At 37.8% G+C, this 27,649-nt stretch overlaps 1 protein-coding gene across 12 annotated transcripts in view; it reads left to right on the top strand.

Moving 5' to 3' along the window:
• Positions 1–14,294, top strand: part of YAP1 (Yes1 associated transcriptional regulator) — a 104,118-nt gene extending 89,824 nt beyond the window's left edge. For all 12 annotated transcript variants that reach the window (XM_061204027.1, XM_061204025.1, XM_061204026.1 and 9 more), the window contains 3 exons: positions 8,365–8,495; positions 11,890–12,002; positions 13,865–14,294. In XM_061204027.1, the coding sequence (XP_061060010.1) occupies positions 8,365–8,495; positions 11,890–12,002; positions 13,865–14,103 (483 nt within the window). In that variant the 3' untranslated portion in view covers positions 14,104–14,294. The remainder of the gene's footprint in view (positions 1–8,364; positions 8,496–11,889; positions 12,003–13,864) is intronic.
• The last annotated feature ends 13,355 nt before the right edge of the window (positions 14,295–27,649 follow it).

Here is a 27,649-nt window from a genome sequence, read left to right as displayed (position 1 = left end):
TGTTATATAAGATTCAGTTGTCAATGTATTTACCTGGCACAATTGTGAAAATGTATGAAATTCCAGTATAGGGCTAAATTTGGAGTTGCTCAAATACCCAGAATCTGGTTGTATTTGTATCAAGCAAGTATCTGTGTTTTTCTCATCCTACATATTTTCTAGATTATCTTAAGGTAGATGCCAGGAAAGATTCCACAAAGAAGGGTCATATCTTAAGTGAAGATGCCTTTAAATAAGGTTACCAGGATAATCAAGAAAGCCAGAAAGAGCTTTCCAGTCTCAAAAAACAGACTGTAAAAAGGAATAATGAAGAAAAAAGGATGGATCCATTCAATACTTGAGCGCAAGGCACTCCTGTTCAGTGTTGTGGGGGGTTTGGGTTCTGTTTGTTGTTTGTTTTTACTTTTCTAATAGAAATCAGTGCAGATGAGTTAACAAGCAACATGAAATCAGTGGCATTGTTTTGTAATTATATACCGCATTTGCTGTGGGAAGGTACCAGACTTCAGAATGTTCACAAGTTACTTGTTTCAAAAGCTATCCTTAAGTACTTCTGCATAGAATTAACAAAACCTGTCTGTATAGTAGGATTTTCTGGTCTTGTAAACTAGTGTCAGTATGGGTGAGGTTAATACAAAATTCTGAAAAATTGAGACAACTTTAAAGGGGTTAGTATATTTTCTTAGTTAAAAATGGAAATTATTGCCTTAATTTGTTAGGGTTTGTTGGCAGAATTTTGGAAAAACTTGTCCTCATAGAGCTTTAAATTTTTAAATTGCATTTTGATTATTCACTATTTTTGTTTCTAAAGCAATTTCTGGTCTCAGAAAAAGAAACTTTTTAAAAGTATAAACATCGTCTTTGCTCCATGAGATTCAGCATGTATGGAATGCTCAATTTTCTCTGTATAACTCTTTCTAATACATCAGTTTCTCCCCTGTGACTGGAGGGAGACCTTTGAGACAGTGGGTTAGGAATGCATCCCAGCTTCTGTTTCAAAGTCTTTTGAAACTAACACTTTGAGGAAAGATAGTTCCCCCTGAGTGTGAATGTTTTTACCTTCTGTTATGCTTAAGAATGTGGCTCTTAGAACCTGCGGTTCCCTAATACCTATGAGATCAAGCCTAAACTCTGCAACCTAGCTCATTTGTGGTCTGTGGTCAGTAGCCCTCTTTCTGTCTCTCAATTCTGGTTAAGCCAATTACCTTCCTTCAGCCAAGTGCACTCCTCTGTCTTGTTGCCATGATTCCACTCATGAGCTTTTCCCCATAAGGAGTACCTGACTTTTCCCCTTCCCTTTTACTGATTAAGATTCTCCATTTCCTTCATAAGGCCTAGGTCAAAATGCATCCCCAAGTGCCCTCATCAGAATGCTTGAAACGACCCAGAAAATAGAAACAAGACTGCTGTGTATAAATAGTTTATCTCTGAGCAAATAATTGCTTTACTCTTCATAGAAATTATAGCTATAAATTTTTTGCAACTAATGAATATTGTGTAGTTGCCATTCCTTATGGATAGTAATAAATACACACCAGGGTCAGTTACTGGGTTAATGATGGATAAAACCCACAGTATTAATGTTGAGGATATTGTACTACACTGTTAGCCCGAAATGGTGAAGAGATTCAGATGTCCATAGTTTTAGTCAAATAGAGCAAAATAGTACAGTACCCCTGTTCAGAGCCATGTGAAAATAATCACCACAGGTTTTTTTTTTCTGAATTTAATAATAGCAAAGTTTTGGCTTTTTTTTCCCTCCAAACTCTCTTTTATGTTAGCAGATACTAGAAAAGCTATTTCAGAATCCAATTAATACCTTTTCCAAGTTTATCTCTCTTCTTTTTGAAGTCCTAATATTGAATAAATCATAGATTCAAATGATTCTGTGAATCATTCTATGACTTTGAATCATAGATACACATCTTTTTAGTCAAAAAGGTTGTTCTGAAGTTGAAGGTACTTTGGTAAATGGCACAAATATTAAAAAACAAAAAGCATTCTAAACCTTGGCTAAATGTTTTAATAACTTCCAACATAATTAAATATTCTGTGACTGTTTAAAGCTGTGTTGGAAAATGGGGTATGGCAAGACCTATCTTGAACAGTTGGAAGAAATGGCTTTTTGTTTGTTTGTTTGTTTTTAAAATTGTTGACATAAACTGCAATTACTAAGACAAACTGTTTAAAAGATGTGTATTTTTAGAGTTATTCTTCATTTCTAAATTTGGATTTCTAGTTCACTAAACTTACCTACCTTAAATAAATTGATTAGGTTGGAGAGGGGGGACCTTCACTTGTGTGCCATGTGTTATCCAGAAATGAAACACTCTTACATAGTATTTGCTGAAGATAAAATTGCTTTAAGAAAGTAAAGTTGACATTAATTTTATAGAATTTTCTATAAATGGAATCATAACTTTTTCATCTTAGCATGATTATTTTGAGATTCATTCATGTTGTATTTATAGTTCGTTCCTTTTTATTGCTAAGTAGTATTCCACTGTAGGGATATACTACAATTGTTTATCTGTACACCTACTGATAGATATTTGACTTGTTTCTAAATTTTGACTTGTGTAGACATATGCTTCCATGTCTCTTGGATACTCTAAAGAATTTAATAACCTAGAGATGTTCTAAATGTTTCCAGACTACTGACTTCTTCTACTGCCTTTCTCCTTATTTTTCTAAATGATGTGAACCAAAGCATCAGTTTTGTATGGAGCCAAAATACTTTACTACCAGATATATATTACCTTAAAGTATCTTTTTTACCCTATGGGAAATGATACTCCTATTTAAATGAGAGGAGGGAAATACAAAAAGGACCAATGGCTCATGGCTGCATCCTGAGTCCATAAAAGTCCACTATATGAACCAGACAAATCATGTTTTCCTTTATAAACCATCCTGGAAAGTTCCCTCCAGACCAAGCTGGGACCATCAGTTTTACTTATAGTTGCAGATAGCTCTGACTCCACATGCGTCCCAGATTAGCTAAGATTTACAAGCTCAATGGGAAAAGCCACCACATTTTTGTATTATTACAGAAGAAAATGAGCTAAAAATATTTGCTTCCTTTAGAAAAAGTCAAATACTCTAAAAGAACTGTTTGACCTTTGAAATACAGAAGCATGATAAATTTTGGCTGAATTTCCTATAACTTGCTTACTTCTCCATTTTTGAAAGTCTGTCAAACTGTTTATTCTGACTACCTTTGGGAAAAAGAGAAGCTTAACGAACTTGTATTTTTAGCTCAGTATTCTAATATTAGACATTTGTTCAGGATAAAAAACTCCTTAGAGATAGACATAACTTTCAACATGAAGTGTTTCAACTGAAATCAGTTTTTGTAGACAATCCAATTATGTCCCAAGGCTGATTTTTAAAACAGCTGTGCCAGATTTACTCAAAGTGATGTTCATATTCATCCAAAATGTGTTTTGACAAAATTACTTTATTGCAATCGAGTGGGTTTATTCTACATAGGTACATGTAGATATATACAGGAATTATTTTTAAATGCATATAATGGAGAAAGTTTATATGAAATATTTTTGATGAAAAAATTCAGATTATTTAACTTCATTTCATACTTACCCATATTAGTTATTTTTCTCTAAAGTCACTGGCAAAAAGTCTGTACAACTCTGAAACAAATTTTTAATATTTTACTTCTAAAATTATTAATTTTATGCAGTGTGTTCACTTTCACATTTACAATCCTTGGCTAAGGATACAAGGAATTACAAAGCTTACTCACAATGAAACCCATGATTTAACTGTTCCTCACTGGCAACAGGACAGCTTAGGGAGGAGCTCTTTCAGTTAGTTCTGACTCCACATTCACTCTCCTTCAAAGTCTGACTAGGTAAAGCATGGAGTAGGATACTTCCGCAGATTTCCACATCTCTATATGGGGGTGTGTGTGCATGCATGTGTGTGTGTTTATGTGGAAGTGGATGTTACTGTTTTTATATTCAGTTGAACTCTGAACTTATTGATATATGTTAAGGGGGGGGGGAAGTTGGCCTGTTTTCCTACATAAATACATATGGTTTTCCTCCCCGATTTTTGACAATTTCCTTAAAATATCAACAAAAATGTTTCATCTTCCTTATTGAACCCAGTGAAATAAATTGTGTTCACAGATGAAAATATTAACAAAAGAATTAATTGGGATTGACATATATACACTGATGTGTATAAAATGGATGACTAATAAGAAAAAGAAAGGAAGGAAGGAAAGAAAGAAGGAAAGAAAAGAAAGAGAGGGAGGGAGGGAGGAAGGAAGGTAGGAAAGAAAGAAGGAAGGAAGGGAGGGAGGAAGGAAGAAAGAAGAAAGAAAGAAAGAAAGAATGCCTTGGGGAGGGGGCTACTAAGTAGTCAAGTTTAGTTAAAGTAATTTTGTTTCTAGCAAATACTGAGCTATGTAAGAATATACCCATTTTTGGATGATGTATGTGCAAGTTATTATATATCAATTATACCTCAATAATACTTCAAAAATTACTTCTAATCAACCCTGGTTGGTTGGTTTTGGGGTTTTGTTTGTTTGTTTTTCCTGTAACTAGAAGTTTCAAACCTGAGCTGAATATCCATACCTGGTATATGGGTTCTATAATCTATGTATAAGTTATTTATATCATTGGCCTTATCACATTACATTTGTTTTCATGCCATATTCTTCACTATTTGGTTGATAATGCTACTAACACCGTCCTACCACCACCACCAGTAAATAAAGTGGCATTTTTTTCCCCTTGTTCCTTTCAAGTTCAGTTTACATGAATCCCTAGGTTAGTTACTCTTAGTCCTGGCTCAAATATAGATTTGATGAGAAGTATTTCCATAGCCTTTCAGGGGGTTGGATATCTTCTTAGGCAACTTGTAAAGATTGGCCTTCTTATTCACATCTCTAAATTACCTTTCTTTGTAAATGTGGATAGTTGGTTCTTCAGTGTCTGCTGACAGTAGAAATTCAGTTGTTAAAGGCAGCAAAAAGTAAAAATCTGATAGCTTCAAACAAGCAATGTGGCAGAATTCAAAGTAGCGAGAACATGGAGATTTTGCACATAACAATTAGCTTTAACTTCATAAAACCTTGAAAAAGTGGAAACCATCAAAAAGGGTAAAATAAAAGTTGTAAAAACAATATGAAAATTATAGCCAATTTATTAAGTTATTTCAGTAATGATTTATTTGCTTTGTGCTGCAAGGACTTCAAAACTAGGTACACAGAAATATGAGCATGCCTTCCCTAGGCATCAGCCTCATCCAGAGCCTATAATTTTATTCACTTTAAAATTGATTGCTTTTGGGACTTCCTTGATGGCGCAGTGGATAGGACTCCATGCTCCCAATGCAGGGGGCCTGAGTTCGATCCCTGGTCAGGGATCTAGATCCCACACGCATGCCGCAACTAAGACCCAGCGCAACCAACCAACCAACCAACCAAATAAATAAATAAATATTTTAAAAGTAAAAGAAAATTTATTGCTTTTAACGTCCTTATATTTTAATAGCAACATAAGTTCTTCAAAGTATTTAGAAGCTCTTGTTTTATGCTCCAAAATGGTCATTCATTTATTCATTTTGTGCCCTTAAGGGACAGAGAAGAAATAATTACAATACCATGTGATAAGTGCTAAGCTCATGTTACATACATATGCTCAGGGTGTGAAAGACATATTGTCTATCTGTCTAATCTAATCCAATCCAAAGATGGAGATGGGATCATTCTGGAGAATTACCTAGAGAAGGTAACTGTGTCTTAAATAATAAGAAAGAAAAGTGTTCTAGTCAAGAGTATATGGAAAGACATGGTACCAAGAGAAAACATTTCATATTACAGACCTGCAGAGAGTGCACTTTGTTTTAAAGTCACTTCTCACTTTGTAAGGTGAAAATGGGGGCGAGGGGTGCATCAAAGATAGAAGATAGAGAAAACAAGTAAAATGGATCCCCAGAAGCTGCTAGGAATGTGGGTTGGCCTAGAACAGGAGACAGCAGGAGGGAATCCATTTTCTGAGACTGGAAGAAAAGTTATAAAGGTGATGAATGAAGATGGCTTTGGGGGAGCAGGAAGAGATGACAGGAGGATCCAGAAAACCACAGATTGTGCCTGATGACCTCAGTGTTCTTATTTAAATGGGGGAGAGCTTGAAAAAGGAAAAGCACTTAAGTGAACGGGGCTTGAGAGAGTGTGCCAGATTTGGAGTAGTAATCATGAGAATGTGAGAAAAAAGTAACCAAGGACCCAAGAAAAAACAAAAAACAATGAGTGGTACTAAGAAGGGCCCAGCCAAGGCCAAAGACAATTAATTTATAACAGTCTGGGTAGTTGTATGATTTTTCTCTAGCATTTCTTAGCAGTCTCAGTATAGAAATGAAGCAAGCACCTTTTTAATATTGATTCATGGTTGGAATTTGCTGTGTTGAAATAAAATTATGTGTGTATCAGGAATCTGAAAGGTAATCATGTGTATTTAAAATGATCAGCCCTGCATTTAAACTTGTAGGGAAGGAGAGCCAATAGATTGGAATAGTAGGAGGCAGAAGAAACTGGGTGGAAAGAAAAAATATGGTTCCAGAAAGCGGGATGAGTACATGTAAGATTTCTGGGGAAGAAGTTTCTAAACCAGTTCAGGGTGTGACTGAGGAAGTTAATGACTGAAATACAATGGTGAAGTGGTCAATATCATTGCAATTTAGAGAGCCACGAATTTCAATGTTAGATTACTGTATAGATTTTGTGCATGGATGTTGACAGTTCCCGGGTGATAGATGCAGTTGCAATGAAGTGAAACAATGATTATTGTCCCAGACATGAGTAAAGATTGTAGAGGTAGGTTTGGTTTTGAATAGCAAGGTCTTGGCTGTACAAGTGGGTGATTGAGGTAGGTAGGGATGAAGATCACTGGAATGCAGAAATTCAAGGAACTCATGTTGAGTGAATCATCTACATAATGTATAAGTAATAAGATATAGTGGCATGTCTTAAAATTAATATAATATTGAAATAGTAATGAACATAAATGGTATTTTAATATATTTGCAACAACTAGAGCAGAGCATGATATGAAAATGTTTTCTATTGATGAAAAGCTGAAAAGTCAAAGGTATAGTAAATACTACTGTTTGTTGCCTATATTTATAATTGAAGAAAATGCTAGATTTTAGTTATAGGTTAATGAAAATAAAGATGTAATTTTTTTTCTCCATCCAAGTTCACAGACCCTCTGCATTCTGTCATGATCCTCCGGTTAAGAAACCCATTTAAAGCGTGGGGTATCTAGAAGGCAGAAACCTGAGTAAAAAGAAGTGGTTGTTGCATAGTCTAGAAGTGGTGGTGCAGAGCTCAGAGAATATCTCCACTGCTTCTGGACCCAGTGGTGACTGAGAGTGAGGGTGCTGGAGATGGTGTGTGCCTCAGCGAGCAGGCTTGGCTCAGGAAGGCTGCAGGGGGTGAGGTAGTATCCTTTGTGATAAAAAGCCATAGTTCAGGTCAAACCAAAGATGTCGAGGGAGAGAAAGCTGATGCTCCAGCAGAGTTGAGTTTATGAGAGCTTGAGAGGCACAGTGGAAATCCTCAGGGCAGGGAACAGCGAACAGATGAAAAGGTGAGGAAAAGAACCAGGTGGTAATGAAGGTGTAAGAGTTGGCCAGAGTGAGGTGAACTAGCCTTGAAGCCCCAGGCAAATATAAAGCTGAGGCCTGGAATGTTTGGAAGCACGTTGAGGCAGGCCTTCTGAAACGATCAGGGTAGTAATGGCCCATAGCTTTTGCTCAGTTTCCAGGTAGAATCTTGCTGAGAAATTGTTGGATGCCCCAGAAGATAGCTCAAGATTGAAAAACCTGAAGTCAGAATGAGTTACTTGATACCAAAGTGTAAAACAGTGCAGGAGGGCAGTGAGGAGTGTTGGTGTCTTGGTAAATCACCAAATTTTGTTCTTTTGACTTTATTTTTATTACTGGTGCCAAACATAGAAAACCATATGAGGGTTGTTGAGTAAAAATAAGCTTTAAGAAGAATTCTTTTTTTAAAGATCAGACTTGCCATCCTACCCCAAAGGAGGGATTTAGGAGTGTCTGCCAGAAAAGGAAAATACCAAAAGGAAGCTAAGTAGTTAAGTATATATGTTTTGGGGTTAATAAGACTAATTAAACTTTCAGTTTATATAATTTAATGTTTAATCACTTGAAATGGATAGGAGAACCTGGTCCTTCTGATTGGGAAACTCATTAACTTTTAGATGTTAATACTTCAGCTTTATATGTACCAGTTTATTACTTTAAACCTAACGATAAATTTGTTAATCAATAGATTGATTCTGTTTATTTGTGTTGATTTTTTTCTAGGAATTAGCTCTCCGTAGCCAGTTACCAACACTGGAGCAGGATGGTGGGACTCAAAATCCAGTATCTTCTCCTGGGATGTCTCAGGAATTGAGAACAATGACGACCAATAGCTCAGATCCCTTTCTTAACAGGTTGGTAAGAGTTGCTACTGGCCAACATCTGAAAAAGATCATAGTTTTAAGGTGATTCTCCTTAGTACTTGTAATAAGCTGTTTGAACATCTTTGTGGGCCAAAAACCATAGCTGTAAATGAATCTCTCCATAAATGGCTAGTACAATAAAACTTGAGGATTGAAAGCTGGCTCATGTGAGAGGAAATGAGTTGTTGAGACTTGTAGAGGGGATACTTATTCACAGTCATGTGTTTGCTTGTGCCTATACTGTTGAAAAACAGTTACTTGCAGAATCATGAAGGAACATGTGAATGCCTTTCTATAAAAGCAAATGAACTGCATCTTAAAGCTACTTAGGGCTGCATCGTAAGGATCATTAGAAGGCATTTTCCACGTAAGTGTTCAGCCTGAGAGGTTTCACTGCAGGAGCGCCGTAAGGCCTCATGTTCTTAAGGGCTGTAGGTCAAGGAGATAAAAAGGAAGGTTGTGCCTCTTTCAAATAATGTATTAATATTAAAGAGTATTGAAAGTAACATAGTTTAAGGATGATTTTTAGTGAGTTACCACAAATCTTGGCTTTCAGGCATATTGCAAAGATGTTATTATATGTAGGGCTATGTTGAAAACTGCAAGCGGAGACAGAACATATTCTTTGCCTAGAAGGCCGTTTATAATTAAGATTTGACTACAATTCTTTCTTCTAGATTGTCAAATATTTATGGAGTTTGAGCTTTTAAAATAAGGAACAAATGCTTTCTGGTGTTTGCTTTTGTTTTTTTTAACCAATTTTAAACAGTGTACTTTTTAAAACATTTAGAGGTATTTTTGTTTAAGAAGGCTATAATGCTACCCTTTCCATTCTCACCAATTGAACTGAAAACATCCTGATCCTAAGAAAAGCAAAATACCTTGTCATACCAAAATATTTAGTACAATAGAATTTTCTGTCATTTGCTCTGTCTTAAGGTTAGTGCTGGTGCCCTAATTGGTAAGTTTGGTTTCAAAGGCCATCTAAAATGTATTTAAGTTTGTATTTACTCTTCTGACATATGCAGTTTAAAGTTCTGCCAAAAATTGAGTGTATTTATATAAGACTGTAGTTCTAAGCTTAAACTGAGGTTAATTAGGAAAGGTCATAGCCACAGAACTTTCTTTTCCACAAAGGAAATTTCAGATCAATATAATTGCAGTACCCATCTTATTGAAGGCCTGTATTGATCCAGGGATAAAATTAGACCATTTGGGAAAAAAATGGATAGACTGCATATCCTCCTGATAGTCATTTGTGCAGATTCTTTCTTAAAACTTTTGATAAGAGCTGAGCTACAGTTTAAGATTCTATTTTCTGGTAAAGATCACAGAGTGGAACATTACCAGTGTTGTTAGTCTCAGGGCAAAATCCCGTGTCTACTCTCTGTAGTACCCCCAGTTTCTAAAACACACATCTGACTATAACATTTTTCAGAAACTCTTGATGGTTTCCCCACTGCCCATTATTCGATTTATACATATTCCTTAAGCTCTAAACACTTGTTCCCCTAACTTGCCATGGAGTTGACTCTTAGTAGTGGTGGAACATCCCCTCATCTCCCTTTTACTCTGAGCTCTTTCAAGGCCAGCTCCCACGTCCCCTTCCATGAAACCTTTCCCCTGTACTTTTCAAGCTTAATCCTCTTTGTTCTGAAAACACTTTGCTCACGTAGCCCTTGTATATGATTCATTAATGGGTTTGTTCACCTCCCTCCCTGAAGTTGTGAGCCTCTCAGAAAGCATCAGTTGTAGATTTTTGTTGTCGTTAACCTCTGTATACCTCAGACTAGTCTAATCCCTATCGCGTAGTAGCAGATGCTCAGTGAATGTTTATTGAAGGGAGGTGGGGGGCTGCAGGGAGCAGTTCCTAATCAGGGAAATGGCCTTGTGAACTCGGTCCTCAGGAGTGCCCATGTGCTTCCCCTGAGGCTTGGAAAGAACTCTGAACAACTGTGTAAATTCAGCTATTCTGTAACAGAGTCTTGAGTGTCTTGATATGTGCTCCGTGCTTAGCAGTGGGAATAGAGTGATGACTAGGACCAGGCCCTTGTCCCAGATCAAGACAGGCAAAATAAAAACAAACCACATCCTGAGACCTTCTCCAAAGTAGCTGCATTGTATACAAATGGTCTCAGAGGCAAATGTGTGTTTTCTTGGATCTGTGTGAGGCTTTTGAATCTTGCCAAAATCTGACAGAAGCATTAAACTAGTGGTTGCAATATACAGAGTGAAGGGGAGGGAGAACAAGGCAAGTGCATTGAGTAATTTAGGAAAGAAATTTAGGGGGCTGAGCTTTCGACCTCGAGCAACTGTTAAAGCTTGTTTTTAAAGCTTAGTTATTTTTTGTTTAACTTTTGTGTAAGCTAAACAGCTGTTTAAGTGTCCAAGCTGTGGGGAAAGTTAGAGTACTCAGAGACCATTAAGAACAATTGCCTTTATTTCACACTTTGCCATAAGATTTTCTAGAATTAGTAGAGCCCCCAATTTTACAGGCGATGCCACCTGGTGTCTGCATGCTACTAGGTTAGGAGAGTGTCATATTTGTGAAAGTAATAGTCTAAGGATATTTACCATACTTGTATGTAAATCTGTGATACTTTTCATTTAGCCTAAAGTAAAAATCTGTCTTGACTCATATTTTTCTGTTTTTCTCAAGGTATGTGCCTTGTAGTTTTTTTGTTTTTTTGTTTTTAATCTTTCCTTCAACTGGAACTCTCAGGACTCCTATCTCATGCTAAGGTGTTTGTTTGTGGCTCCCCGCCTTTCCCAAACAGAAACAAGGAGATCAAGCTAGGGAGTTCAGTTCTTATCGGCAGTGACTCATCTGTTTTGGCCCAGTCCAAAAAGAAATTCTGGTTCTTTATTTTGGTTTGATTTTTCTGGCTTAAACTCTCTGCATGAGAGCTAGGAATTTAGCGTGAATCTAGTGCAGACCTGTCTCACCACCCACCTGGAGGTTGTGTTTTGACCTATGCCTGTGACCACCGCCACTTGGGGAATTGAGACCTTGAAACAAATGAGCCATGTGGAGCCCCTAGATTCAAATGATACTAGAGAATATCTACACAGAGAATTTTCTGTCACCTAGGAAAACTGGAAATATCTTTCTTTTCCCTTATTGCCACCAAGCCCAGAACCTTAGGAGAAATTTTGGCCCCCTAAAGTTGCCAGTTTCAATTAGGATTAACTTGTCTGTTTCACCTCATAGCAAAAGAGCTTTGTATGGGCCCTGAAGGAGGGTGCTTGTCTCAGATGCTGCAGGGCAAGAATTTTCACTAATCCTCTTTGAGAATCATGTTGGTACTCAGCAGGTGTTTATATTTTTACCTTGAAATCATTTCTTAAATTTTTTGTGTTGGTCTTTAACTCTCATTCTTTGTAGTGGCACCTATCACTCTCGAGATGAGAGCACAGACAGCGGACTAAGCATGAGCAGCTACAGTGTCCCTCGGACCCCAGACGACTTCTTGAACAGTGTTGATGAAATGGATACAGGTTGGTATTCTTTATTCCTCTTGGTAATCTAGCTTTCAGTCAGAAATAGTCATTGTATTACCAGGTCTAATTAAACTATTGTGAGCAAAGATTATTCAGAAGAAAACCAATTAAGATCCTGTAAACTTCAATTCAAATTGAGTTTGCTTTGTGGGGTTTTTTTGTTTGTTTTTTTGGCATCTTGTAATTTAAGTCTTTTCCCAGTTTTTAAATGTCATGAACATCTCAGCTCTATTTGACATGACTTATTTTATATTTTAGCATTTAAAACATTGAGTTAATTGACAAAGCAGTGGAGGACCCTATTAGAAGTCTCTGTTATATGGATTTGTATTCTTTTTTCTGTTTTTTTTAAATAAATTTTTTTTTTTTTTTTGGCTACGTTGGATCTTTGTTGCTGCTCGCGGGCTTTCTCTAGTTGCAGCAAGCGGGGGCTACTCTTCGTTGCAGTGCGCAGGCTTCTCATTGTGGTGGCTTCTCGTTGCGGAACACGGGCTTCAGTAGTTGTGGCTTGCAGGCTCTAGAGCGCAGGCTCAGTAGTTGTGGTGCACGGGCTTAGTTGCTCCACGGCATGTGGGATCTTCCCGAACCAGGGCTCGAACCCATGTCCCCTGCATTGTCAGGCGGATTCTTAACCACTGCGCCACCAGGGAAGCCCCTGGATTTGTGTTCTTAATTTTGGAGAAGATCTCTATATGTGATTCATATGTTTCTATATGTGAGTCGTTGTCTGCTTCCCTCTTTTTTGTGAGGGTCTTTGGTCCAATTTAGGTGGTATGGGGCTCAGGAAGCCAGGTAGGAAAGGCTAGGTGGTGGGGCTTACCTACTTTATTATTAGAATAGTTGCAGGGATCTTGCAGAAGCTAAGAAATACCTGCCTCACAGGGGTAATTATAGAACCCTTTTTCCTGTAGCTTACCCGGTGACCCTGGACTTGGCAGCTATCAGAGGGCACGAATTGGCGGGGAAATGAAGCAGTTCTCCAGCTAGCTAGTTCTTTAGCTGGCAGCTTCTAAAAGTGTTTGGCAAGTCTTCTGTACCTGTGCTCATCCAGCTCATGGCTTTGATGCTTCTGGGAATCCACAGTGCACTCTCTTCATCTAAATCTTAAATCATCCACAGGAGTCGCTTCGGACCCATCTCATTCATAACACCTTTCCTGACTCCTCTGTCCCCCCATTTCTCTCTTCTCTCTAAACCTTTTTAACACTTAATGGTTTATATTAGTTTTTCTGAAAGCATGTTCCATTGAAGTGTTAAGGAATGTTAACATTGTCATGGGCAAAAAGGTTTCTTGGCAAGGTAAGTTTGGGAAACCTAGAAGCAAAGCTAGGAAGACTTATCTATCCAGGGACTTTTTGGGAGGCTTGTTTTTACTGTTGTGAATGTGAATCTCCCAAGGGTGGAATAGAGTTTCGTGCAGTTCTTTTATTCTGTTCCCCAGTGTGTACTTCAGAGAAAGACAGGTCTATACCATTCATTTTTATATTTTATCTTATTATGGTGGTGCATACCTGGAAGAGAGTCAAGTAGTGATGCTGTTATGTCATACTTGTTCTTTCTCTCTTGCTGTATATAATTTTTCAAGGAATTTTTTTTCAGGACCCCCTTCACTGCTCAGCACATAGTAGGAAGCAATCAAGCTTGTTCAATATCTGAACAATTTTGAAGCAAAAGGAAACTTGCGTTGTTACTTTGCTATCTGTGGGTTGTTTGACCTTAAGTAAACTGTGGGCCAGTGGAGGAGGTTGGTCAGGAATGCGTTTCTTTCCCTGTGCATTTATGTATACTCACATGATACGGCTCTGATGTTAGCTTTTCAGAAAGGACCTATTCTCTTTCTCTCTTCCTGTTCCATCTAGGTGACACTATCAACCAAAGCACCCTACCCTCACAGCAGAACCGTTTCCCAGACTATCTTGAAGCCATTCCTGGGACAAATGTGGACCTTGGAACACTGGAAGGAGATGGAATGAACATAGAAGGAGAGGAGTTGATGCCAAGCCTACAAGAAGCTTTGAGTTCTGACATCCTTAATGACATGGAGTCTGTTTTGGCCGCCACCAAGCTAGATAAAGAAAGCTTTCTTACATGGTTATAGAGCCCTCAGGTAGACTGAATTCTAAATCTGTGAAGGATCTAAGGAGATATACCTGAAATTTCCATATAAGCCGGTTGTGATCTTCTGGCTAATACAGAAAAAGATGAACAAACGTCCAGCAAGATTCTTTCATCCACTATTTTGCTCTTCCTTGTCCATTGCTGCTGTTAATATATTGCTGACCTCTTCCATATTTGGCTCTAAAGAATCAAAAAAAACTTTTTTTGTTTCTTTTGCTATTATAACTACTGTTTGTTTTGGGGGCTGGGGGAAGTGAGCCTGTTTGGATGATGGATGCCATTCCTTTTGCCCAGTTAGACGTTCACCAGTCGTTTTAACTAAATACTCAGACTTGGAAGTCAAATGCTTCACGTCACAGCATTTAGTTTGTTCAAGCAATTGTTTCTTCAGCTGCCTTTGGCCAGTGGAAAAACATGACTTACTGGTCTGACAAGCCAAAAATGTTGTATCTGATGTTAAGTACTTACGCTGATTTGAAGAGATAGCTGAAACCAAGGCTGAAGACTGTTTTACTTTCAGTGGGTTTTTTTTCCTCCTAGTGCTATCATTAGTCACATAGTGACCTTGATTTTATTTTAGGAGCTTATAAGGCTTGAGATAATTTCCATAGAAATATATTAATTATTGCCACATACTCTAGTATAGGTTTTGGTGGGTTTTATTGTGGTTTGTTGTTGTTGGTTTCTTTTTTGTTTGTTTTTTGTCTTGGTTGGGGTTTTTATTGTTCTGGGGTTTTTTTTGTTTTTTTCTTTTTTTTTTTTTTTTTTTTTTGGTTGTTGTTGTTTCTCAGAACTTAGGCAAATTACCATTATAGTGAATCTGTTTATACTTGTAGCTTGGGACAGTTATTGTAGTTCCTTTGGTAAATCTACATGTCCTGGTTTTTTTTTTACCATCTTATTTAAATCTTGGTAATCTGCTCTCTCTATATATACCCACACACACACTTATAATGTTTATGATAGTGTGATAGCAGAATGTATCTCTTTTTTTTTTTTAAGTTTTCCCTACTTTCCAATTTATTTTAAAATGGTAGCTTTGAATGTATGCATTTAGAATACATGACTAGTAGATTATATTTCACAGGTAGTTTAAATCTGGTTGGGGCAGTCTGCAGATGTTGGTAGTTTAGTGTTCTAGAAAGGGCTGTTATTATGGGTAGTGTCTAGAGGAGTCCTGTATGCCCTCTGGGCACACAATGGATATTATCTGATGAATTTGAAAGAAGCAAACAAGAAATGGCTTTATTATCCCCTGGTTAGTCCATCAGACTAATTTTAAGTCTTGATGGGAAATCACTGAGTTAGGTTCATAGTGTACATGACAGAAGTAAGCTTTATATAGTGGTTTACCTTCCTTTAGCTTTGAAAGTTTACCTTTGCCTTAGTTTTGGAAGTAAACTCTAGTACTTTAGTTCTCTTTTGTAATGAACACATTAAGGACTACATTGAAATATTGCCTACAAAATCATTCTTCTAAGACTTGCTTCTGCTTCTGTATGCTGAGAATTGACCCTGGATAGTATATAGAATACTGTAAGGTCATAAGTTAGCCGGTAAAGTGATCAGATTAATGTATATTGGTAGTTGAATTTAGCAAAGAAATAGAGATAATCATGATTATACTTTTATTTTTACTGGAAGAGATATAACTAGAGTATGTGTCTACAGGAGTAATAATGTTTTCCAAAGAGTATTTTTAAAGGAACAAAATGAGCATGAATCAAACCTTCAGTATAAGCTATGAAGTAATACTTGGTTGTGAATTATAGTGGTATCAGCTAGCACCTCTATGATTAAGGGTCTTTCAGTGTTTCTAGAGTAAGCCCTTATTTTCAAGGGTTTATAAGACATAAAATCTCTTTTCCTGGCTAAAACTGCTATGAAAAGCCTCAGCTTAGGAAGACAAGTGTTTTTTTTTCTTTCTGATTACAGAATCTAAGCATTTTGACCCTTCAATTTAGAGGAGTGCAAAAGTTGGAAGTAAGAAGTTTTATATTAAGTAATTTCAGTGCTCAAAATGCAATCACTGTGTTGTATATAATGATTCATAGGTCGATCATTCGTAATAATTGACTCTAAGGCTATTATTAAGAAAACAGAAGAAAGATTAAATCTTGAATTAAGTCTGGGGGGAAATGGCCACTGTGCAGATGTATTGATTTTTTTAGAGGAATAATGAAATTCTGCCTAGAATGCATAATTGAGTTTATGGATGGATGATACAGCATGTTGGCTTTTTTATGTGCAGAAGATCAAAGCTACTTGGAAGGAGTGCTTACAATTTGCCATTAAGCCACAAATTAAGATCGCATTTTATATATCAGCAGAGTAGCTTTAGATTAGGGGAGAGGGTGGGAAGGTGGGAGGGGAGTTGTGAAGACTTAGTGGGACCTTGATAGAGAACTTTATAAGCTTCTTTTTCTTCAATAAAGACTTGTCTTGCATCTTGCTGTCATTAAAGTCAGTTGTTCCTAAAATTTTAATCACTTAAGTACACCCACAAAACAAAAATATGGAGTTCTTCATTTCCTCTCACCTTTAATTTACCCAGTTATACCTCAGTGTTGAAGCAGCACCGTGGTACCTAACAGACATGGTGCTTTGATCTTATCGTACCCTCTGTACTCACCTGAAGGAGACCTAAGCCTTTCTCTTTCTGAGTTTGAATCACAGCCTTGATGTGCTCTTCCTTGTTTTATGTCCTTATTCCTAATGTAACGTGTTTAACTGCTTCTTGGTTGTATTGGGTGGCATTGGGATAAGATTTTAACTGGGTATTCTTGAATTGCTTTTACAATAAACCAATTTTATAATCTTTAAATTTATCAGCTTTTTACAGTCGTGTTCTTTTTAGTTAGTGCTTCTTAGATCTACTTATGGTTGATGGAGCACGTTGATTTGGAGTTTCAGATTTTCCAGAGCACTATTTGTTATAATTACTATTTTCTAAATATAGTGCCTTTTTTAAAAAAGGATAAAAAGAATATAAGGAAGTGACTTTTATACAAACGATGTTGCTGTTTTAAGTATTCATACTAAATAGATGCATTCTATATGGAACCTTGGCAGAAACACTGAAAAACTATTTAATTGTGTAATTCATACCAATCAGTGTTGAAATTCAAACAGTGCAAAAGTGGGAGGCAATATCAAATGATTTACAATTTCAGAGCTTCTGCACATCTGAGAAGGAATGCTCAGATCAATTTTATCTTCCATAAGCACGGTTTTTAAAGAGTTGTGGGTGTGCCTATCTTAACAGTTGTTTTCTGTATCTTGAAAAAGTATTCTCCACATTTTAAATGTTTTATATTAGAGAATTCTTTAATGCACACTTGTCAAATATATATATATAGTACCAATGTTACCTTTTTATTTTTTGTTTTAGATGTTAAGCGCATGCTCATATGTTAGGTACTTACATAAATTGTTACATTATTTTTTCTTATGTAATACCTTTTTGTTTATATGGTTCAAATATATTCTTTCTTTAAACTGTTCTTTGTTGTTTTTAACGATTAATATATTTAAAACTTTTTTGGCTTCTTAATGGTCTTCCAATAGAACAAGTACTAGTAATAAAAGGTGATTACAGTGGTAACTGGTAGACAGATTAAACTTAAGGTTGGTTTGGCATTTGGAACTTTTGTAGTATGGATATAATTCTTTGAACTTTATGTTCTGTACTCTTCCTGTAGACCATCCTCATCAATAATAGTGTGTAAGCTGAATTGTATCAGCTTGATTCTTAAATGATTTTACTTTATGTAACAGCACAGAAGAAACTGCTGTTTCCTTCAAAACAGCCTTTGGTTTTATTTCTCCAAAATATTCTCTTAATGATCTCCAAAATATAATACTTATATTAGTGAAAATTATTAGTTATTATTTTATAAATAAAAACACACACAAATTTAAATGGTAGGTCCTAAACTTTGAATAAGAGGTAGATTTGATTGTCTTTGAAAATGGTTTACTTCTGTGTTTGTGTATATAATATCTTCAATTATTGACACATTTTTGGTGAGGCAAATCTGAAAACAGTGTTTTATTATGTATAATTTCTTTATGGTAGTAGAACACTAATTTTGTGGAGCTTGAAATTTATCGTTCCCCTTGTGCAAAATGTAGTGGTTATAGATTTTAGCTCAAAACCATATGTTGTATCTATAGACATTGCACCTCTTACTAGGGAGTTGCTCTAAGAGGTGGTGTGCTTTATGTTGGATGACTTGAAGTCATTCTGGAGCCTGTGAACCAGAATTGTACAACCTTTTAGGTAACTGATTTAGTCAGTCTGAGTCAGTAAAATACTCAGGAGAAATAGCCTCTAGAGAGAACAAGGACTGGTAATAAAAGGAAACATTGGTGATAACTGCAGGGGGTAGTCAGCAGACCAGTGAGTTACATTTAATCTCCCTTGATTTCCATCTTGTCAGCTAAGGTTGTAAAAGAAGGTCAGCCCCAAGGACCCCCATCACATTTTCTTACCTCCTGTAATGGCAACTAGACCATCTCTGGTCCTGGCAACTGTCAATTATATTGAAAATCTGGCTTTATTTGGTATTTATGGGTAAATTCACATACTGCTTTCCCCTGGGCTTCAGGGTTGCATGTGCACTGGTGCTTCTGGAATCAACCATGTCTTTGGCAGGGTGTCTCCATGTTGGTCCCTATCCTGCTTTAAACTGTTGGCATTTAATTGCTTTATTTAAGTAATCCTGAAAAACTTGATAAACAATCTTCTTCAATTAAAAATTTACTGAATTAGATATCAGATGAGAATTCTGTGACATTTAGTACTACAGTTTTTTCAAATCAAACATGGAATATTTTTTGCCATATTTGGATACAAAAAGCACTGATACAAGTAAAATTAATATTTTTCTAACCATAAACATAGCCTTAAACTGGCAAACTTATACTACACGAATGAAAATAGTTGCAGAATCAAGACACTAGCAAAACAAGATGATATTGAAAAGATACTCTGCATTTTTTAATGTCATATTTTAACCAAAAACAAAACTCCTGAACTAGGTGACTTGACATCTAAGCTGTGAGGACCCTGTTAGAAGTTCAAAACAAAATGAAACAAAACTGGATCTGTGTGTGTGCTATTTGGAGATAATCTGAGCAGAGTCTACTTCTGTAAAATTCCTGAACAGCTAACCTGGCACTTGGAATTTTTTTTTTTTTAAGTGAAACTATTAAATACTAGAGTTACTGTAACTTTGTGAAGTTGATACTGGTTTATATGCAAAGTAAATGAATGGACAGTGCTTAATTCTTACTAAAGGAAACCTCTCTAAGAAACAACAAAAGAAAAAAATAGCATCTAAATCAGGAAGATGTCCTGTTACTTAACGTGACTTTTAAGGCTGTTAAATTATTTCTTAGGGTTAGGACACAACTTTACCCGTATTTCCTTATGTCTCAAGTATATTTTATGTTGAGACTATATAGTTCCTATGACCTTCACAGAGTCCCTATAAAGTAGTCTATTAGTTAAACATCACCTTTTGAGTATAATTTTCATTGTAGGATATTATTAGAAATCACATCTCAGTTCCATTTAAGGATGTTTTTATTAGTTACAAATCAAGTTCTTGTGTGTAGTGGATTTAGACAGGATTAAAATGATGCTCTATGTAGCCAGTTAGAAGAGAAATTCATTTTCTCAAAGCTGTGGATTAAGTGGCAGAATCTGAGGAAAAAGCACTGCTGCATTTCGGTAGTATCTCCATGAGCTACCGAAGCCAACGTAGTGATAAATGGACTAGGAAACTGGGCTGAAGATCATTTCTCCTTAAGTGAGCTTTGTAGCAACTTGTATTTAAGCACCACTTTCTACCAATTAAGAGGTAAGCATATCTATAGCCAGGGTTCAACAGAGGCATCTCATTGGCTCAGTGATGAAGATCTGAATGATGATCAGAATATCACAGCTGTATGAGATTCCAATCACTGGGGTGCCCATGAATCAGGACCTTAGATTTTATGAAAGATACAAAGAATCATATTCATGAACTGCCAGCCCACTGAGTAGCTTGAAGTCACACTGTGCAAAGCTACATGTGCAGTATCTTCTGAAGGAGGCCATCTGCTGAAGTGTTTTCTCTGGACACCGACAAGTCTCTTGAGCCCTATAATATAACCTCAACAAGACTGGCCAGAGTAGAATATGGACTTGAGATTTAGTTGTCTTTTACAATCCAAACCTTACACAGCATGAGCCCATGTACTGTCCAATCGAAAAACAGCTGATGCCTCATGGGACATGCGTATGTTAAACAGCTCCGAACTCCCCTTTGAGGGTACATCTTTGATCTGGAATGGAGTGGAAAGCCCTGGCTACATCTGGAATGTTGTTTAGGAAATTTAACATTGATTTGAACTAAAAATTAACTATTGACCGAATCCCGATCAGTCTTCCAAAATCATCAAAGTTCTCAAGGCCTGAACATTTCCAACAGTTTCATCGTTGTACCGTGCTAAATATGGCAAATTTCAAAAGCAGGTTCTTCCCCATCAAGCTGACATCCCACTGCCATCACTTACTGTGGGGCTTGAAGACTCTGAAACTTTTGCTATCAGGGGTAAAGTGAAAATACTATAATTTACACAGCCTCTGACACTGGTTATAAGGACCAAAACAAAATGTTATAGGGATAACTGGTAAACTATTGACATTCTTTAAAAGCAATGTTGTTTTTCAACATGAATACGATCTTTCTCATCATCTTATTTAGAGACTTACGTTGTTATTGGATAATTCAAAATGGTCCTTCAAACTTAAGTCAGTCTACTCAGGGTACTTGCATAGGTACATGAACCTCTGCCTGCTCTCGTTAATATACACAGCAAGTAACCTACTCCTTCCCATTTTTATGTAAGTATGCTATTTGTTTTCAACAATAATGAAGAATATTCTATAATAATTATCAAAACACTTGTACATGTTACCTTATTTGATAACGCCAAGTCCTGTAAGATATGTTATAGGTATTATTACTGCTATTCCTAACTAAATGCCTCAAACCTAGGTCCAAATCCCACACTATGTGAAGTGACTGGTAGAAGTTGAGGGCATAGCCCATAACTGGGAAACTTGCGTGTACAGGCTAACCATACTCATGGGGCCTCTTCCCTATCCCTTGCCCCACTGCAGACGGGACTGTGCCTTCCACACAGAGGTAATCCTAGAAAGACTGCCACAACAATGACAATGCTCTAATAGGTTATTAAGTCTTCTGTCCATTTTTAAAAATCATGTGTACATAGATTTCAGCAAACACACTACCAGGTAATATTCTAGTCTTGAGCAGTAAATGGTATGGTAACTTCCTCAAGTTGCTCACAAAATAGAAGAGATAAGACTGCTAAGTGCTGAAGAGTAGTTCACACAATGTACCATGAGAGTATTGTCTAGGGAAAGATTACTTCCTCCTGGGACTACACTCTTATGGTAGACACAAATCCCTGCCGTCATGGAGTTTACCACACTCCATGGCCAGGACCAGATGATAATAGTATGTATTGAGTGCTCACTATAGGCCAAGCACTTTCCATGTATTAACTCATTTAATCCTGGCAACAACCCAGTGAGGTAGGTCCTATCCTAGTTCTGCAGATAAGAAAACTGGCATAGAGTTCACACACCTTTGAGTAGTGGATTTTGGGCTCCAAAACCTGACCTCTTACCACCATGTGCTGTGTATGGCTTGAGTTCCTGGGTGAAAATTTTTAATATTCAATGAACAATGGAGGCCTTTGAAGGTCTTACGGAACCATCAAAAATTATTTAAAGTACAGGCTATCCAATCATAATTTAAGGACATTATGATTGAACTTACCCAAAGGGTAACAAAATGGGCTGAACACAAGAGAGAAAAAAATATAGATACCTGCATATACAGTCCCAGAGATTAACAGTGAACTCAGGGTACCTTTGATCCACTCCCATAATACTATGGGTCAGTTTTTTTCTACATGGCAAATGGAAGACAGGAGGGGAAGTCATTTCAAAGGCAACTGAATTAGTTTCTCCAATGGTATAATCAGACTTTGCTCAGACAGTGAAGTACTGCAGATGGTAATAATTCTATTTATCATACAGAGATAGAAATTAGGAAATCTGGTGTCTGAGCAGATTCCTAACTTGTGAAACTTACCTCAAGCAAAGAAAAACTATGGAAAATCTAACCTCATGAGTCCACCAAGAGTAGCTACTCATAGGCTAAAAGGCCATGACTCCATTGTGGTGGGGGGAGGGGGGTGGGTCTTTGAACAGAAATGGAGCAACTAAAAGGCCTGAAGAAAACTGAAGTCACAGACTTACTGTCAACAAGAGGCAGTAGTACTTCCATATGTGCTAAAGCAAAAATCCAGTCGAAACTCCAGCACTGCCCACGAGTTGAGATGTGATGTCGGCACTTCAGTGACAGCACAAGCATCTCAGCTGGTGTGCAGCAATCACAAGCCAGTATGAGCAGAGATGACACTTGAAAAGTATCTTAAAGTACTACCTCAGTTTAACCTCATGTCTGTGTGGATCCTTGGAGACCAGTGGCAACAGACCAGTGCAACTGTGCCACCAGAGAACAGGTGATAGGTGATAGGTGGTTCCAGAAGCTCTCAAAGGTGGCTGCCTATAAGAGGAGTCACAACAAGACCTCGGTGGCTCGGTGTTGATGAGCTCCTAGTACCCTTCACAGTTCACTCCTCCAGAGAGGGTAAGTCCTGAAGGAATTGTCTCCAGCCTTTCCATTCAAGAGAAGACTGAATCGTGTCCGGGAAAAAGATAAATGAATTTGTAGAGTAAAACAAATGCCAGAGAGTAAGCCACCCACATAGGAGAAACTATTCAGTCAATGTATAGAGAGAGCACCTGCTAGGTGGAAGGTATTCTGTTGGGTGTGGAGTCAGAGTGATGAACAGGGCAACATCCCTGCGCTCATGGAGCTGACCATCTCAAGGGAGAGGCCGACCTGAATTTCACAGTTATCTATGATTGAGATCGTTGTTAACCCATAAAGATTTTGGGAGCCATGAGAGATGTGTTGGCTAAATGGAGATAAAAAATAGAGGCTGCTGCTCTGTTAATCCTGTTTTGTCATGAAGAACAACTGATTTAGGTGATGAATTTAATGGGCAACTCTGGAGTGTGTTTGATCTCATTAAACTCTAACATGACACCCAGGAAACTCCACAAATAAGCTCAATCCACGACCCCTTTAAAATCAAGAGCAAAACCGAAAGAAACCCAAACTAACATACAACAGTTCCAAATGCACAACATGGATCTAAAAGATTTGTCACTTCACAGTTTTTAAGTTCAGGTCAAATCCCATTAGAACATATCTGTATATAGTTAAAATAAAAATCCCTGGTCCTACCCAAAGACTCTCATTTAAAATTATAAGTACAACAAGAGAATGTTGGCAATTCTGTTATTTCATCCCTAACAGGAATTGACCTCATTTCTCCAATTGGCTTTGTGTATTTTAAAATTGACCAGAATGCCATGTGTGTTTGATTAGCACTTCACACCTTGTTTACAGTGTACGGCGTTTGGGGGGTGGGGGGGGGGGGGCTGCTGTTGGCATCTGTCCAGCTGTTCCCAATGAGGCCGCCAGGCTGAGAAACCTCCCTTGATCGGGACAAGTAGGGCAAAGGCCAAGCTGACTGAGTAAAACATCAGATGGTCCTGTTTTTTCCTTTTTCTTTTTTAAAAGAATGCCCTAAAGCCTGAGCTGGACTCCTAGAGCTCTCTTTATTCCCCAGAACCAGCATCTAGGAAAGAAGAGACTTGTTTATGGTACTGCCCTTTCCCCTTGGCCACAGCAGAGTGTTTTTCCTTTGGGCTAAAGGTGTAAATGGCAACTGGTTTCCAAGACTATTCGACTCACATGGCTGCTGAACTATTCAGGACTGATACTAACAACTTCCCTTGCACCACCCCAGGCGTGGGGAGGCCTCATGGGGCATTGGTGGGGAGAGAGCCTTGCCGGGCAAAGGGGCAGGGTAGCCGGGAGTGAGGTCAGCCCAGTCATGACTGGGGAGACTGATCCATCAGACTCACAGAGGCAAACAAGATGGTATAAGACAGGGTTCATCCAGGTTTCAAAATCAGAGAATGGAGGAACTCGGGAGAGAAGAACGAGGCCCAGAAGTTCGGAGAAACTTGCTCAAAGCCATTCAGCTAATAAGTGGCAGAGCCAGGAACAGAACCTTAGACTTTTGACTCCCAATGAATTTATCCTGTTAACTACATTGGTAAAAATCACATAGAGTCAAAATTACGCTCAAAAACTCCTTAAATTGCCCATATATAGGACAACAAGATGCTCATTTGGAAAGCAGGCACTTAGGACTACGACCGAGGGAAGGAAAAGCCAACCCAGATCACCAGTTGCAGGATTGCTCTGGCACCTATTTTTATAGAGTGGAAGGGTCCATGGAATCACCCAGGCTTCTAAAACATTATTTTTTTCATGCTCTCTTCTCTTTGTCTTCAGAATATATAGTTTGTGTGAGTTCAGTGGGTGGTAAGGTGCCCACTATGCGTCAGGAACCCTACTGGCCAGTGGGGAGTTACTGCTACTGCTACTGCCAGTGTTACTGCTGATAATAATAATAATAATAACCAAGCTATTAAGAGCTGAGTATATGCCAGCACTATTCTAAGAGATTTATTAACTCCTCTAATACCATCGATGAATAAGCAAGTGCCCGCTTTCAAAGAACTCATTGTTTAGGGAAGTGGTTGAATATTAGAATCCCTTGGGGAGCTTTGAGAACACCCTAACGTGTGGGCTCTACCTCCAGAGATTGTGCTTTAATCGGATAGGGGGATAGCCTGAGCACCAGGATTTTTTGAAGCTCTCCAGAAAATTCTAATGTGCAGCCAAGATTGAGAACCACTGAGCCAAGGTAAAGCACACAGATGTGTAAACCCGCAGTGACAGGTGAGTGTGCCACAGTCTGGGTCATCCCTGTGTGCTAAGAGAACCCATAGGTGGGACACCTGACCCAGATACCGAGAGTCAGGAAGAGATTCCCAGAGGAAGTGAAATGTGAGAGAGCATCACTCCAGGCCTATCTTACCAAGGTGTGTCCAAGGGGGCGTCTGTTCCCATCATGCTGCTTTGACTCACAGCTACCCAGCTGGCCCTGTCCCAGATGGAACCTTTTAGTTTTAAAGAGCCTGAGCCAGTGAAGGTCAAACCAGCACTTGTGAGGGTAAGAGGTCCCCCCACAAAGCCAGGCACTGGCTTTCACACCCGACAGGAGGTGCCTATTTTCTGCCTGGGTTTGCAGTTCAGCAGCAGAGCCTCTGTGCCCAGGAGGGACTGAACAGGACTGGGCATCAGGGAGAAGGGAGCTGGCTTGTTTGAGGAACTTCCCTTGTTGGCGTAACCCGAGTTGGGGTCTTGACCACAGAACTCCTGATTAATATTGCAGCTGCTCTATAAATGAGATGGATTTTATGTGCTAATTTAGGGACTGAGAACCATTCATAACATTGCTTTTGATGGGTAAACATTCTAGTTCCAAACAATCAATGGACAAAGAATTCTTAGAATATGTTCCAGCTATGGAAATTGAGTCTGTATGGTATACATTACATTCCGAGGTATTAATCAGAACTGATAAAGTGGGTTTAAGATGTAAAATATTGTATTTTATTTTATTTTTTGGTCCCACCGCGAGGCTTGCGGGATCTTCATTCCCCGACCAGGGTTTGAACCCAGGCCCTCAGCGGTGAAAGCACGGAGTCCTAACCACTGGACTGCCAGGGAATTCCCAAAATATTGTATTTTAAAATCCACACTTGGCCTAACTACATCAATGTGCCATACACCAAATAGTTTAACACATAGAACAAAATGGGAGGCTGGTTAAAAATTTACTTGAAAACATTTTGCAAATTGACTAAAACTTTAAAATTTTCAGACTTTCTTTCTGTTGATACATTTTGAATATTTTGAAAGCAAATTATACACAAATGACAATGGATGAAATGAAACCTCCTGGCCTTACTGTAAGTGACCTTCAGTCCTGGAGGTGAGAGACGTGGGACGTGCAGATCTTCTCCGAGGCAGTGGTGAGTGTGAGCAGGTCCTTTATCTGCATCACCACAGGGAACTCAGTAGCCCAAGGGGCCCAGGGAACAAAGATAAGTGATGGGAGATCCGATTTGAAGTTGTCTAACAAGATTACCAGTAGTTTCTGCTTCTAGCACCTTATCCCAAGAAAAGAATTGAAGATGTGTGTAAAGATTTAGCAAAACAAGAGCAAAAACTCTGGGAATAATTTAGTTTTCCAAAATGGGAGATTTGTAATTACAAATTTGTAATTTGTGATTACAAAATTAATTATGTAATATCCATAAAGTAAAATACTATGCAACCATCAGGAATGATGTTAAAGAAGCATATTGATTGACATGAAAAGATGTTTATATTATTGAATACTCTTTGACGAAAAGACAGGTTACAAAGTTATATTCCTAGGACCAACCTCATGACTAACACAAAGCAGTATTGAGTAGCGAAACAATAATATTAAACATTTATCTCCATTTTTGTTAAAAAAAAATAGCTAAATACATTTTTAAAAGAGAATTATAGACATTAAAGTGTTTACAGAGATTATCTCTGAGTGGTAGGATTATATGTGATTTTTACTCCTTTTTATTTATCTCTATTTGCTCATTTTTCTACAATGAGTGTGTATTACTTTTGTTAAGTTATAAAATAAAAATTAAAAACCTTCAGACTTGTGACTTATAAATCTCTATGTCTGTCTTTGAGTAGATGATATTCCTTCAGGGGATTTATATTTCTGAAGACCTTGTAAAGTGATGCATCTCCAATCTGAAACTTTGCTCATCACTTGCTTTAAATAAGTACAGTTATTACATGTGATTTATATCTCATAAAGCCGTTTTTAAAATGTTACCTCTAGATTTTTTAGGGTACGAATTCTGTATGATACTGTAATGGTGCATACATGACACTGCACTTGTCAAAACCCATATAACTTTACAACACAAAGAGTTATCCTTAAAGTATGCAAATATTTAGAAGATCGTTTAGGAGGTAAGGGATCCCGGGATGGAATACAGAAAGTGACAAAAGAATCTTAAAGTGTTACAAGTCTATGAAACAACCTCACTGAAAGGAATGGGGAAAAAGTTGCTGACCTATGTAACCTTGGAAATGAATGGAGTCTGTAAGACTAAAGGAAAAAGGAACTGCACACAAACCTTGCAGTCTGATTGATAAAGTTGTTTCCCACAGTGGTATGTGATAACAATTCTGATACCACCATGAATGTCTGCTGAAACTGAATAATTAACTAAATTGATGAGAGGCTGTGAGAGCCAGGTTTCTCACTGTTAGAGCCGGGGTTACAGAGAAGCAAGGGGAGGAGACTAAAGTGATCCACGTGGTAATGGGTTAGAATTGGAGATACTGGTATGAACTCATGTTTAGCTTAATTTAGACACAAGTGAT

Source organism: Eubalaena glacialis, chromosome 10 (genome assembly GCF_028564815.1).
Source record: "Eubalaena glacialis isolate mEubGla1 chromosome 10, mEubGla1.1.hap2.+ XY, whole genome shotgun sequence".
In the NCBI taxonomy this organism is placed as follows: Eukaryota; Metazoa; Chordata; class Mammalia; order Artiodactyla; family Balaenidae; genus Eubalaena; species Eubalaena glacialis.
This window is presented reverse-complemented; position numbering and strand designations above follow the sequence as displayed.